Source organism: Penicillium cataractarum, assembly GCF_028827025.1.
Source record: "Penicillium cataractarum strain IBT 29864 chromosome Unknown utg000005l, whole genome shotgun sequence".
Classification (NCBI taxonomy): domain Eukaryota; kingdom Fungi; phylum Ascomycota; class Eurotiomycetes; order Eurotiales; family Aspergillaceae; genus Penicillium; species Penicillium cataractarum.
In genome coordinates, this window is record NW_026622741.1 from 3725404 (window position 1) to 3738538 (window position 13135).

The 13135-nt window shown below is 48.1% G+C and overlaps 3 protein-coding genes across 3 annotated transcripts; all 3 read left to right on the forward strand.

Moving 5' to 3' along the window:
* Window positions 1-3057: 3057 nt before the first annotated feature.
* On the forward strand, window positions 3058-7328 carry N7496_007036 (uncharacterized protein; the record flags this gene model as incomplete). The annotated part of the gene is made up of 4 exons (XM_056699965.1): window positions 3058-3402; window positions 3458-3525; window positions 3590-3668; window positions 3723-7328. The coding sequence occupies 4 exons, from the start codon at window positions 3058-3060 to the stop codon at window positions 7326-7328; spliced, it is 4098 nt and encodes a 1365-aa protein (XP_056555378.1).
* A 1920-nt stretch (window positions 7329-9248) lies between these two features.
* Window positions 9249-10082, forward strand: N7496_007037 (RibD family protein; the record flags this gene model as incomplete). The annotated part of the gene is made up of 1 exon (XM_056699966.1): window positions 9249-10082. One exon carries the CDS (start codon window positions 9249-9251, stop codon window positions 10080-10082), a length of 834 nt encoding a protein of 277 aa, XP_056555379.1.
* A 948-nt stretch (window positions 10083-11030) lies between these two features.
* N7496_007038 (uncharacterized protein) lies at window positions 11031-12878 on the forward strand (the record flags this gene model as incomplete). Its single annotated transcript, XM_056699967.1, has 1 exon — window positions 11031-12878. One exon carries the CDS (start codon window positions 11031-11033, stop codon window positions 12876-12878), a length of 1848 nt encoding a protein of 615 aa, XP_056555380.1.
* Between the last annotated feature and the right edge of the window lie 257 nt (window positions 12879-13135).

Sequence of the window (13135 nt, forward strand, 5' to 3'; positions counted from 1 at the left end):
CTATTAATTGACCTTCGATCGTCAGGCTCATTTCCTGTAACCCGGTGCATTTTGGCACTACCGCAGCCGCCAGCATTGAGCATACAGCAACCCATTCAGAAGTGGTTCGGCAACTGCCACTTTCGTTGATAAGACTGCTCTCAACAGTCCGCAAACTCAACCTTTGAATTGAACACAACTGCCATCGACGTAGTCTCTGGAGAAAAATTCTACAAGAATGAACCCCAGTAACACCCCAATTGTGGAAATCGAATCGGTGAAGTTGAAAGGCCAGAACACGAGTCTCCGCATACACTTGGCGGTTCACGAGGAGGATGTTCAACGTAATCTGATGCTTGGGTATATAAAAGGCGTGCGTATTGCGACATGGACATGTCCCGAATACTAGTACGTATATTTTCAAACGCAACTCGATTGGGAGGCGAAGCAACATTTTGGCTCATACCTGCAACATTGCAATTTTCATGTATGAATCAAGTAGGAGGGGTTGATTCTTGATAGTTATCACTTAAAATAAGTTACGTGAAGTTTATCCTCATTAAATTCAGGTCCAACCTGATCTGCGAGCCGGGTCAGATTCTCCGATCTTGCTTTCAAACTAGCCAATAATAGACCGCGCTTGGTCAGGAATAATTTTACTCCGGCCCCGCTCACCGTGTTAATTAATACTCCGGTATTAATTGACACGGTGAGCGGGGCGCCAGAAACGGCTCCCGTCCCACTGCCTACCCTAATCCGTAGCCCCTCTACCACTTTGGGTATAGCGCCCATACCTTAGTCCCGCTTTAGTTTAGCGCCCTCCTACGCCGCTTTTACTAGGGGCTTCTTTACAGACCTGTTGAAATCCGATTGGTGCACCTAGATGAGCTTAGTAACCCATTTCCGATAACTAGTTAACTAACTAACGTAATTCACAAGCCAGCCGTACACCCAAGCGAGCCGTACACCCCAAACACCATAGTAAATACGATATTTCACAACTTGATATTTCAACGCTCAAGACTTGGAATTGAATCTTCGGATATCCTAGCACTTAATATGTCAATCCATACATCATTATCATGCGCAGAAGTTTTTAGAGGCAACCCAATGTTGGTATATATATATGCGTCGGTCGCTGCCAGCGTATTTTTGGTAATGCATGTAAATAATCATTTATTATACATCTCAGTTAAGCCATTCTATTTTTTACGTTAAAAGAATCTATAATATCAAGAATAAAGTAAAAACAACTTCTCGTTGTTGATATCTAAGGGCCTGAAAAATCGTATTTACTATGGTGTTTGGGGTGTACGGCTCGCTTGGGTGTACGGCTGGCTTGTGAATTACGTTAACTTAGTTAGTTAACTAACTAACTAACTACTTCCGCCCTAATTTAGCAATACGTAAACACGGCAGCTCCCTTTTCTTTCCTTTCTCCCCAAGATTGATGTAAGTAGTTCGTGGCCTAGTTAGATTGAATCAAATTGCCTTTAGCCCTTCACACTAGTAGGCTATAAAGCTTATAATATCTAGCGTATCTAGATACCTACTATATAGCAAATGAGTCACCGTAATAATACCGTAATGTTTCATGGAAACTCGCTCGATCTGGTAGGATCGTCTAGCTTACTCACTCCCTTCTAGCCTCTCCCACTCGTTCTTGCCTAACTCGTCCTGCCAGGAATGTCTTAGAAGGCTGCGCTTATGCTGTAGAGAGCTAACCCTGGTAGGCAAAGATGTATCTCTATTCTGATTTCTGATGGCTTATGATACCTTTTGCGAAATTCATTTACTGCTAGCCCGCCGTTGAAACGTGGTTCTAATAATAAGTTGCTTGCTATGCAAAGTCCGCATCACAGGCCTCCCTGCCTTATGTCATCTTTTCCTGCACATATTTGATCATCCTTGAAACTCAAGAGAGAGAATGGAACATTCACTATCGCCATATACTACCTCGTCTCCTCCATCATCCTTAGCAATCGCCCCGTCCTGACCGACGCCCTCCGAGATGAAGACCTAGGAGCTAGCGCAGATTGAGCTCCAGGACCGGTTAAAACTCCATAGTATCAAGGAAGACATGACAGCACAACTGGTGACTGATAAAGAGGTTCATTCATTCCATCGCAATGTGAACATAATTAGTATGTACTATTTTATGATCATTGCCAAGGCGTTTGCAACCTTTGTCCCTCTCGCCAACTGGCTAGGGGACACGGGCATCGACCAGTTGACCACAAAATACATTCCTACTATCCTTTACGAACTCATGCGCCGTCTTATTGATGGCCAGAGCGATGATTGATCCTGGCTGTCGAAGCATGAAGCCACAGTATACGCTATTCTGGCCGTTAGTTATAGAACTAGGGTCTGGTTGACATAATGGCACGATGGTAGTTAGTTAACTAGTTATCGCTCGTGCCACTACGTGACCAATACACACTAGTCCTAATGAGGAATAATACTCTCCCATCACCAAATGGGACACAGTTGTGTTGGAGAGGTGGAATATGGCGGCGTTGGCGGGGCCGCGGAAGATGGGTTTACAGTCTTCGCCATCAGACTCCGGTGTTTGCGACTTGGACTTGATGCCCTGGCCACATTTCTTGGGAGGCGAAGTGGTGGTTTCCTCTACTGATAGGTGACGCCCACATTCTTGAACAGCTTCGTGGTTTCCAATTCCTTGTCTTTCGCCTCTGTGAGCAAGAACAAATCATACAGATCGCTCGCCTAAAACCCCTCGCGCTGTTGCGGATCATGTGTGATCTTGTCAAGTGATGGCGTCGTCCGCTTCAAGCGCTAATTGCTGGTGGCTAAGCGGCCCCCACTCAACGTACATATGGCCCCCTGTAAAGCGCGAACATCCCTGCTTAGTTTGATCAAATGCCTGAGGGGAAATTGAGGCGGAGCACAATTCGCGGACAGTGGGCACTGCTGATTTGTAAAATATCCACATCAAGGACGATGCATGCGGAGCCAATTTAGCTGCTAAATGTGCGTCGGACCCCGGGAATGATTTGACTTCGCTTTTTCTCCCCTTCCCTAACTTTCACAGATTTCTGGAGGGAGTGATGAAAAATGAACAGCGCTATGGATATCCAGAATCTTGCGATATCGTCTGACCTCGTAGTAGACACTAAGATCAAAGTTTCTATCCACGAAGGTTTTACGATACGCCATATATCCCAGTCAGCCAGCTACTCAGGACAATATGTCGCGCGACAAGAAACCAAAGAATACTGGAAGCCAGTCAAAGACCTTGGGACAGGGGGTTTCGGAAGCGTTACGTTGCATGAAAGAGTCACTAAGGGCATGCCGCGGGAATTACAGGCCATCAAGGTAATGGATAAAGAACGTCTTTCGTCCGTGGGGCTGAAGTACGCCGATGAATTGCAAGCAATTGCAAAATTCTCCCAGGACAAGGTATGCCACTCTGTATAAGGAACATCTCAGGCCTCTTGTCACTAATGCACTCCAGTATGGTGGCTCATTCGTTAAATTTATGGGCTGGTACGAGAGTGATGAAGATGTATACATCGCCATGGAGTATATTGAGGGGGGGCGACCTTCAACGCCATATCAAGAAGCCACTGCCTGAGGATGAAGTCAGGATCATCACACATCAAGTGGCTGAAGGGCTCGACTTTTTACACAAGAATGGCTATGTTCACCGCGATCTCAAGCCGCAAGTAAGCGACCGACGTCGGATGACACAATCCAAGAAGACATGCTAATCGTTATAGAATATTTTTGTTGTCCAGGCGCAACCGGTTTGGCGGGTCAAAATCGGCGACTTTGGAATCAGCAGGCGCGTCACTGGAATCGCTGATCTTCGCTCCGTAGTGGGCACCAATGGATATCTTGCACCAGAACTACATTTTGCCATGAATTCCGACAAAAATGAAACCGAGTTACCGTATACGGAAAAGGTCGACATGTGGGCGCTCGGTGTGACCGTCCTCTACATGGCTTTCAAGAAGTATCCCCTCGGTCATGAAAAATTAAAAGAATATTTAAAAGGCTCCCCGTTTCCATTTCCAAGATCGAGCCCAAACGAACTCAGCAAGGAGTTCTATACCTTTGTCGAAGCTCTGATGCACGTTGAAGCTTCTGAAAGGATATGCGCGACAACGGCGCTGCAACATGAATGGATGGGACCCCTTCTTGGTCAGGTTACTCGAATGACTCATTTGCAGACCGCTGGGATGATGACTGGGCTCTCAAAGCAACTGAGAGGTGATGGGTACACTTTATTGTCCACCGTTAGCGAACAGGGCTATGCATCCTGGGACACTAACAAGCCAACAGCCCCAAATGTCTCGCCCAAAAGGGCCAGCGATGTCAACATGAAGGGCCCCCCTCCCCCACTTCCACCGCGACCATCACAGGTGATCTATTCGCGATCGAACTCCGCGCCAACTGGAGAAGCATCAAGTGTCTCCCAGAACAGCTTTAAAGCTCAGAGCGCGAGCATGCCTTCCAGAAAAGACGTCCCTTTCAGAAAATCTGTCCCTGCCAGGAAAGAGGTCGAATCCCAATCGAGCTTTACATCATCTGCCCCTTCAGTCTTTTCTGCCCCGGAACTACCGTCAACTTCAAGCACCCTAAAGTCCGTGAACGAGCATTCCTTCGATGGACTCCAGTATCTCCATGATCAAGGAGTTAAGCTGGTGACTAGAAAGGAGTACAACAAGGCGGAGGCAATGTTCCATGAAGCGGCTGAGGGCCGCAAGGCGGCACTTGGACTGAACAATACAGAAACGATTGAATCATTTCATCGCTTGGGGCAGGTTTACGGCATGCAGCAGAGGTATCATGAAGCACGAGCCGTGGGGGAGCTCGTGGTGAGCGCAAAGCAGACGGTGTTTGGGCCAAATCACCAGTCTACTCTGGATTCACAGAGCTGGCTAGATCTAATGATGATGCTGCAAGCCAATACTGCAGGTCATGATCCCACAGCAAAGTCAGAGCAAGCGGCCTCAAGCAGCTTTGTTGGATCTTATTCCTCCACGAGCTCACCGCCAGCATCTTCATACCAGGCACGAAGCCTTGAGAAATCACCTGGGCAAGGGTCAATCACTTCTCCCCAATTAAGCCTGAACTCACTTGATAACAGCGGGACGGCGTTTGAGGATGGCCAGGGACTTTATCAGAGAAAAGAATACAAGCGAGCCAAAGCTCTCTTCACCATTGCTGTTGTGGAAAGGCAACAGAGATTCGGCATGACACATGAGCATGGACTAGAAGCTACGTACTGGCTTGGACTTTGCCAGTTTGAGCTAAACCAGCTTGATGATGCGGAGGGTTCATTCAGCCTCGCAATGCACGGATATGAGAAAATACTTGGTGCGGCTGATCCACGAACATTGCTCTCAGAGCACTGGCTAGGGCGTACCCATTTCTCTCTAGAGAACTATGAAACAGCAGAGGGTATCTTCCGCCATGGCTTCGAAACGGAGGACAGAGTCCATGGACCACTCTCCCCGAGCACTCTTACTGCCGCATTTTGGGTTGGAAGAGCGCTTTTCCAGAAGCAAAAATACGAGGAAGCCAAGACCCTCTTCTCTCGCGCGTCCGACGGTTGGAAGAAAGTTGTTGGATCATCTTTTGAAGAAACTCTTAACGTTACCTTCTGGCTAGCTAAAACGCTCTTTGAGAAAGAGGAGTTAAAAGAGGCCGCAGATCTTGCCCGCCAGAATTTCAATTCACAGAAGGCTACCCTTGGTCCTGACCATGCCAGCACACTAGAATCGTCCCACCTTCTTGCAAAGATACTGAACGCTCAAGAGAAGCAGAAGGATGCCCTTGAGATTATTCGACAGACTCTCAACGCACAAAATGCTACGCTAGGACCAAACCATGCAAGCACGTTAGAGTCGTCTTATCTCCTCGCACAAATTCTTTACGACAAGAATGAGGACCAAGAGGCGGAAACAATCATACGACAAACTTGCAACGCGCAGACAGTTACCCTTGGACCAAATCATCCAAGCACATTACAATCATCTATCCTCCTTTCACAGATATTGTATATGAAGGATGACTTCTATGCAGCCGAGCAAATGATGCGCCAGACGATCAATGTGCAGAAAGTTACTCTTGGACCGAATCATCCGAGCACTTTGGAATCATCTCTCACGTTTGCAAATATGCTTGCCATGGCTGGAAACGATGACGAGGCCGAAGGAATCATCCGACAGTCAATTGAGCAGCTGAGAATTGCCCACGGGCCGAACTACAGCGGCACCTTATATGGAGAGTACCTTCTTGGGAAATTGCTGCTCGATAAGAAGCTTTTCAATCAGGCCGAAGAAACTCTCCGTTCTACCTTTGATAGAATGAGCGATACACTTGGCGAAATGGATCACAGAACATTGCTGACATCGTATCTCCTTGGCCTGGCACTCTTGGGACTGGAAATATACCCAGATGCCGAGTGGTTTCTTCGCCAGTCATTCACAAGGCAGCAAATTACTCTAGGCGATCTTGATGATGCGACACTAGACACGGCACAGGCGCTAGGAATTGCGCTTTACGAACTGGATAACAACGAAGAAGCGGCAAGAATCCTACGTCAGACATATGAAAGACAGCGAGTCACATATACGGACCTGGACTCCAAGATTACGAAGACATCTCGGTATCTTGGCATGGCCCTATTCAACCTGAAGAACTATAGTGACGCGGAACCAATTTTGCGCCGCGCATACGAAGAGTATGAGGAGGATGAAGACTCTTGGAAATCATCTCAATGCTTAGGAAGGCTGCTCTATGACCAGGGCAAGTATGGGGAAGCAGAAGAGGTCTTGCATCAAACGCTGTTCATGCAAGATGAAGGCGACGAGCCTGGAGAACAGGATCTTGCCAGAGCCCGGACAAAGCAATGGTTAGGTAATACCTACCTAAAGTTGGAGAGCTATGGCGAAGCAGAAGATATGTTGCAGAAAGCAATCAAGGACTTCAAAGAGATACTTGGTCCGACCAACCCTGACACCCTCTTGAGCCTGGAAAAATATGCAGAGGCTCTTCATGCTCAAGAGAAATACACATTGGAAGAGCCCGTGCTGAAAGAAGTGTTGGATGGTATGGATCCGTTCGATCCACGCGCAGACTCCGTGAGCTCGAAATTGGAGATGCTGCAGGAAGCAATACTGCCGTCGCTGCGAGATCGAAAGTCAAAAAGCAGGGTGGACTTTTCATCCTCAAGTCCCTACCGCGCGTCACAGCAGAATTTCGGGGCGGGCTATTCTCCTCCTTATGGCGAGTCGGACTACTCTCTTCCATGGGGTACAGAGTCGCGAACACACATGAAGAAGCCGAGTCTATGGAAGAGGCTCAAGAACCTATGAGATGACTAAGGGGAATTAAATACCTTTTTTTCGTGCGTATGTTTGTGAATTAGTGCATGATCCCATTCTAGGTTGATTCTGAAGCCCCGCACCATTTAAGAACTCTTTTGCCTAATAAATTCGTTTCCTCGCTTGCTCCAACAGGGGGTGATCTCAATAGCAAGATTAAGTAAAGATCCAAGTCAATGTCGTGCAATGCCCGAATAGCTTTCATTCAATTCCGACTCACTGCCCATGCGACAGTAAGTAGTACGGGCGAAAGATTCAAGCCATATATCATGAGTCAAAACCAGCGCCCCTATCTATTGAATCAGATACCTCATACCCCAGTCAGTAAGTTGTGGAAGCGCAATAATCCAAGATCTAAGACCCAAAGTCCCGAGTGCAACCCATGAGGAAATGCAAAAGAGAGACCATTCCCAGGTCCAAGTCGAAATCGATCTTGCAAACAGCATTCAATTCTATCTGATCATACCCATCCGGTACCCTATTCCCCGCCGTGGTATCACGATAGAACAACTCCAGCAGTGACGTACCCTGGCCCGGACATACTGGATAGCAAAACCAAATTAGCCCAATTGACCATTGAGAACTAAGAACCTAATGGAATCCAAACTTACCCAACCATCCACCCCACCTCTCACTATCCACGTCCAACTCCCCGTCCAGTGGAAGTAAAATTAGTGAAAAAAAATATATTAAAATTGACGTGCCTAGTTCTCTTCCGGAAAATAGGTCTTACATGTTTACCCGAGTTGTGGGGCGAAGTCAGATAGACTAAAGCGTCTTCTCCCACGGCCATAAGATAATTAAGTCTTAGGTTCATCGTTAAGTAGAACGAACTACGACTCAATCATTTAAGCCAGCATAGAAAAGCTTTTATCTTCGCGGAAGCCAATAACCCTAGAGACAGGTTCCAAATTACTGGGCTCGCATCGTGTAGTGAAGCTACAAATAATGGCAGTGCAGCAATATTCTTCTGACATCCTCAAAGCGAAAGACTCTCGCCGGTAAATAACCGTCAGGAAAGCTCAAAAGGAAAAAAGCCGGTGGCCGACAGAATCTGACTAAAGTGCTTAGAGCTTCTCGTAGAGGCATACCAGGCTTCGGGAAAGCAAAAAGCTAGAAAAATTATGAAAGATCTAAAGTCTCGTAGAATTTGGAGTAGCTAAGGGATAGCGTAATCTAGATAACGAGTCAGATTGACTAGCTTAAGGCTCAGGAGACCTTGGCGGTGTGCACTCCAGGCAAGAAAATATGAAGAGGCGGAAGCGATGCATCGATGAGCCCTGGAATGGAGTGAGAAGGTGCTCGGCTGTGGGCATCCTCATACGCTCACCAGTGTCAATAACCTTGGCTCAGTGCTCGCCAGCCAATGGAAATCTGTACGCACGGAAGCGATGTATTGACTGGCGCTAGAAGCGGGGACATAAGATGTTGTATTATTATAATACTATATTTTACGTTCTTTTCTCTAATTTTTACAAAACCTATCTTCTTTAGCTAAAATCTATATAAAACTACTTATATTTTACTTTACTCGAGGTATATTACTAAAATTTAATAAAAAAGTATTAAGATTTAATAAAAATCTAATAAAAAAATATAGGAAATATATAGGTTTCCGCTACGTGAAATTTTTAACGAGGGAAAAAGGATAAGAGGTTCAAGGGATAGCAGGTAGGGTATATAGTGTCTAGCAAACAAAGAAACTACCCGTTTTAGTAAGGTCACGCGTTACGCGGTAAGAAAGGAAGGCGGTTTTCACGTGACCAAGGGCCCTTGCCAGCTGTAAACACCCTCATCCGATAGTTTGATCGATTCATGCCTCAGGCATACAAAAACATGTCCCGCCATCCCACTTTCCTCTCTCCATCCAAAACAACAGAGCTGAAGACATACTAAAACCATCATATCATCATGGCTGCACCCCCTAGAGATGCATTAGAATTTCCCGAGGCAGACAGGGTCTTCCTGGAGCCACAACTACCACCACGCGATGGGACGACTCCACGCGCTGACATGCCCTTCACGACTCTGACTTTCGCGACATCACTCGATTCTTCGCTTGCGCTGTCCCCTGGAACACGCACCGCACTATCGGGGCCTCAGTCAAAAGCAATGACTCATTACTTACGATCTCGTCATGATGGCATTCTCATTGGCGTCGGCACGGCGTTGGCCGATGACCCAGGCCTGAATTGCCGCATTGTCGGAGTTGGAGGGTACGGCGGCGAGGGTTTAGAGTCTCAGCCACGACCCATTGTCATTGACCCTTCGTTAAGATGGGACTTTTCTGATGATAGCAAGTTATTTCAACTTTGCAGAGAGGGCCGTGGTCGTGCGCCATGGATTGTGACTACCGTTCGGGAGCCCCCGGCCGAGAAAGATGCCCTGCTCAAGAAGTACGGGGGTCAATTCATTTCGCTCAACATACCGACTTCAGAGTCTGGTAATCACCGGATTGACTGGAAAGAATTACTTATTACTCTCCGCTCGAACGGTCTTCGGAGCGTTATGATTGAAGGAGGTGGTCATGTCATCAACTCATTGTTGGAACCGCCTTATATGGCTTTGATTGATCGAGTGATCATGACGATTGCACCGACGTGGCTCGGGCAAGGGGGTGTGGTTGTGTCTCCAGCGAGAAGGTTTGACGGAGAGGGAAATCCGATGTCTGCTGCGAGGTTGAAGAACGTTCAGTGGTATCCCTTTGGAGAAGACGTTGTTCTATGTGGCCAAGTCAATGTCTAGGCAGGAGAAGCAATTTGTTAAATAGAGTCCCGGCCTTGCCACATCGCAGAAAGCCATATGATTCATAAATTGGCATATATCAACAGTATTCAATCAGGGTCGGACTATCGGTCGGGTGCTGGGTCGAATAGGTATTTGCATAACCTGACCTGTTATTCCCAGAACTGTTCGTTTCGGGAGCAACGAGTCCATGCCGCTGATTCCAAGGCACATGTATGCAAGCTAAATAGCATTTGTGGATATTCATTCGCGGCTATTGATTCGGGCCGAGTCAATTAGGGATGATGTGCCCCGAACTGATCTACAAATCTCATACATCACAGCTTTGTCGCAATACTTTCCTAAGAAGACCTGGGCCCACTGTTTCAGGGTAAGCAGCTGCAATGATTGTCCATCCGGCTGATGATAATTGAAATCCCTGCATGCACCGTCATCGACAGCGCTAGCATGACTAGCACGAGGCCTAGAGGCTGATAAGTATGCCTCACTGGCTCTTTCTGCTTCGTCGGGCAGGAATCAGCATCGTTGACATGATTTCTCGCTAGGTACAATCCGATCGACGGGTTCCACCGCGTAGCCGCACTGTGGAGACGCGATCGTCCGCAAGGAACCTCAAAGTACCATCAAGAGAGCAAATCTGGAATCAGGTCTAGCAAAAACCATCGCGAAGTTCTTCCGAGAGCTGCCAACCGTTTCTTATCGCAGGGCAGCGGCCTTATTTTCGCCATTTAACCGGAGCTCCACTCTTCTCCACCTCTCACACCTCCACTGGCCTTAGATCATCGACAAAATATTTTGTCCTTTCGCCACGATGGTGTGCGCCCCCACGACTGGGGGTTTTATCACCCGAGAAATCTGCTGTATATATTCTTCCTTCCCTCGAAAATTCCAAGATCACTTCAAATTTCTCTCTACCACCTTGGGCGTACTCTCAAGGATACGGTCACGATGCCAGTTGGGCAGCCGAATTCGATTCCGGAGGACGGAGGTCCTCCGCAAGCCCCTCCACAAATTTTAACAAGTTCAATTTTGACGAGCCAAACGGGCCTTGAGGGGTCTTCTCAAATAGTGGGAGACTCAGCTCCTACGTCGAGTCGGTCATCCTTTGACTATGCCAGAACCTATTCCACTCCAGCGACCGGCTCGCAAACCCCAGATCCTCTTCTGGGAAATAAGAATGTTTTCGATAAGCAAGCGCTAAAGGTATCGCAAACAATCACCAGTTTGAGTCAAGCTGTCGATGATGGTCATGAACTCAACTCTCTCGGCCATCGCTTAACTAACCGAAAACCCTCGGTATCCCGAGGCCGCGATGAAGCCGATGAGTCGGCATCGCCAACTCGAAAGAAGCAAGGTGTTCCGCCTGAGCTTTCGAGTTTCACTGCCGAAATTGTGCTCATCATGGTCTGTTCTGCGGGCTTGATGTTATTCTCCTTCCTTCTGGGAGATATGCTTGCTCCACAGGAGCAATTAAAGCGTGCCCTCGGCATCAACAACACCCAGCTGCCGTGGATTGTGGGTGCTTTCAACACTGCGAACGGCCTGTCCGTGGTGATCTCTGGGTCCCTATCCGACCTGGCTCCTCCAAAGAGTCTTATGGTGGGCGCCTTTGCCTGGCTATCGGTGTGGAACATTGTCGGAGCTTTCTCGCTGCAGCCTTCGCGCTATGTTCTGTTTTTTGTCATGCGAGCGATGCAAGGACTGGCAATTGGTGTCCTCGTGTCAGGAAGCATGAGTATCCTCGGGCGGGTATATAAGCCAGGGATTCGCAAGAATCGAGTATTCTCTGCCATGGCTGCAACAGCGCCATTTGGGTTTTCGCTTGGTGCGCTTCAGGGAGGTGGGTTGAATGGCCATCTCGAGTGGATCTTCGGAACCAACGCGATCATATGTGCCTTGTGCTGTGTGGCTGCATACTTTAGTATCCCAAAGCTGCGACCCGTGGCTGATGTTGCGGGCACTGAAGCCCCAACGCTACGACAGTTCGATTACATCGGAGGAGGCTGTGCGGCCGGTGGCTGCGTTTGCTTACTGTTTGGCTTGACGCAGGGACCCGTCACAGAGTGGTCTCCGTACACGTATGCCCTCATCATTGTCGGGTTGCTTCTATTAGTTGGGCTCTTCTTCGCTGAAAGAGCAGCTATTCGCCCACTGATCCCCAATCGACTGTGGCGAACGCCCGGATTCACTCCTCTGATGGTAGCCTACTTCTTGGGCTTCGGGTCGTTCTTCGGTGCCTGGCAATTCTATGCCATCCAGTTCTGGCTTCGTATCCAGGGTGCCACGCCACTCGATGTGGCCCTTTATCACATCCCGAATGCCGTCGTAGGTGTTCTCGCGACCTGGGTTGTGAGCCGAACCATTCACATTGTACCTGGGCACTATATTTATGCCGTATCCATGATGGCTTTCACGCTCGGTCCAGCGTTCTTCATCCCGCAGACAGCCACGACGATGTATTGGAAGCTCTCCTTTCCTGGTGTTGCTCTCGTCACGTTCGGTCCTGACCTGGCCTTTGCTGCTGCCTCCATCTTTATCACCAGCAACGTCGCTCGTTCATACCAAGGCAGCGCTGGCAGTCTCTTGGTCACCAACCAGAACCTTTCTTCGGCAATCATGACCAGCATTGCCGATGCGATTGGCACACGGGTTGACAGAGGACCGGATGGACAAATAGGCCTTGAAGGGCTTCGGGCTATCTGGTGGTTTGCTCTCGCCGCACAGTTGACTGCCGCTCTTGTCACGATTGTTTGGGTTAGAATTCCGAAGGAAGAGGAGAAGGAGCACGTCACCTAATAGAGAGACGTTTGTTTGTTGATAGACTACGATGTGACATAGAATAGAGCTAATGGATCTTAAGCCTGGTGACTGCCCTTTGCGTGAAACGCTGGACTGACACGAGATTCTCCTTTAACCTACTGCCTCCAAAACACTCTTTTTATCTGTTTTTCTCAGCATCTCCAAGCTTTCTCCCTTCTACTCTTTTCGACCCGCAGTTTTCAGCCATAAAGTTCTCACTTGGCGACAGGCTTCCTGCTTCTCACTTCATCATT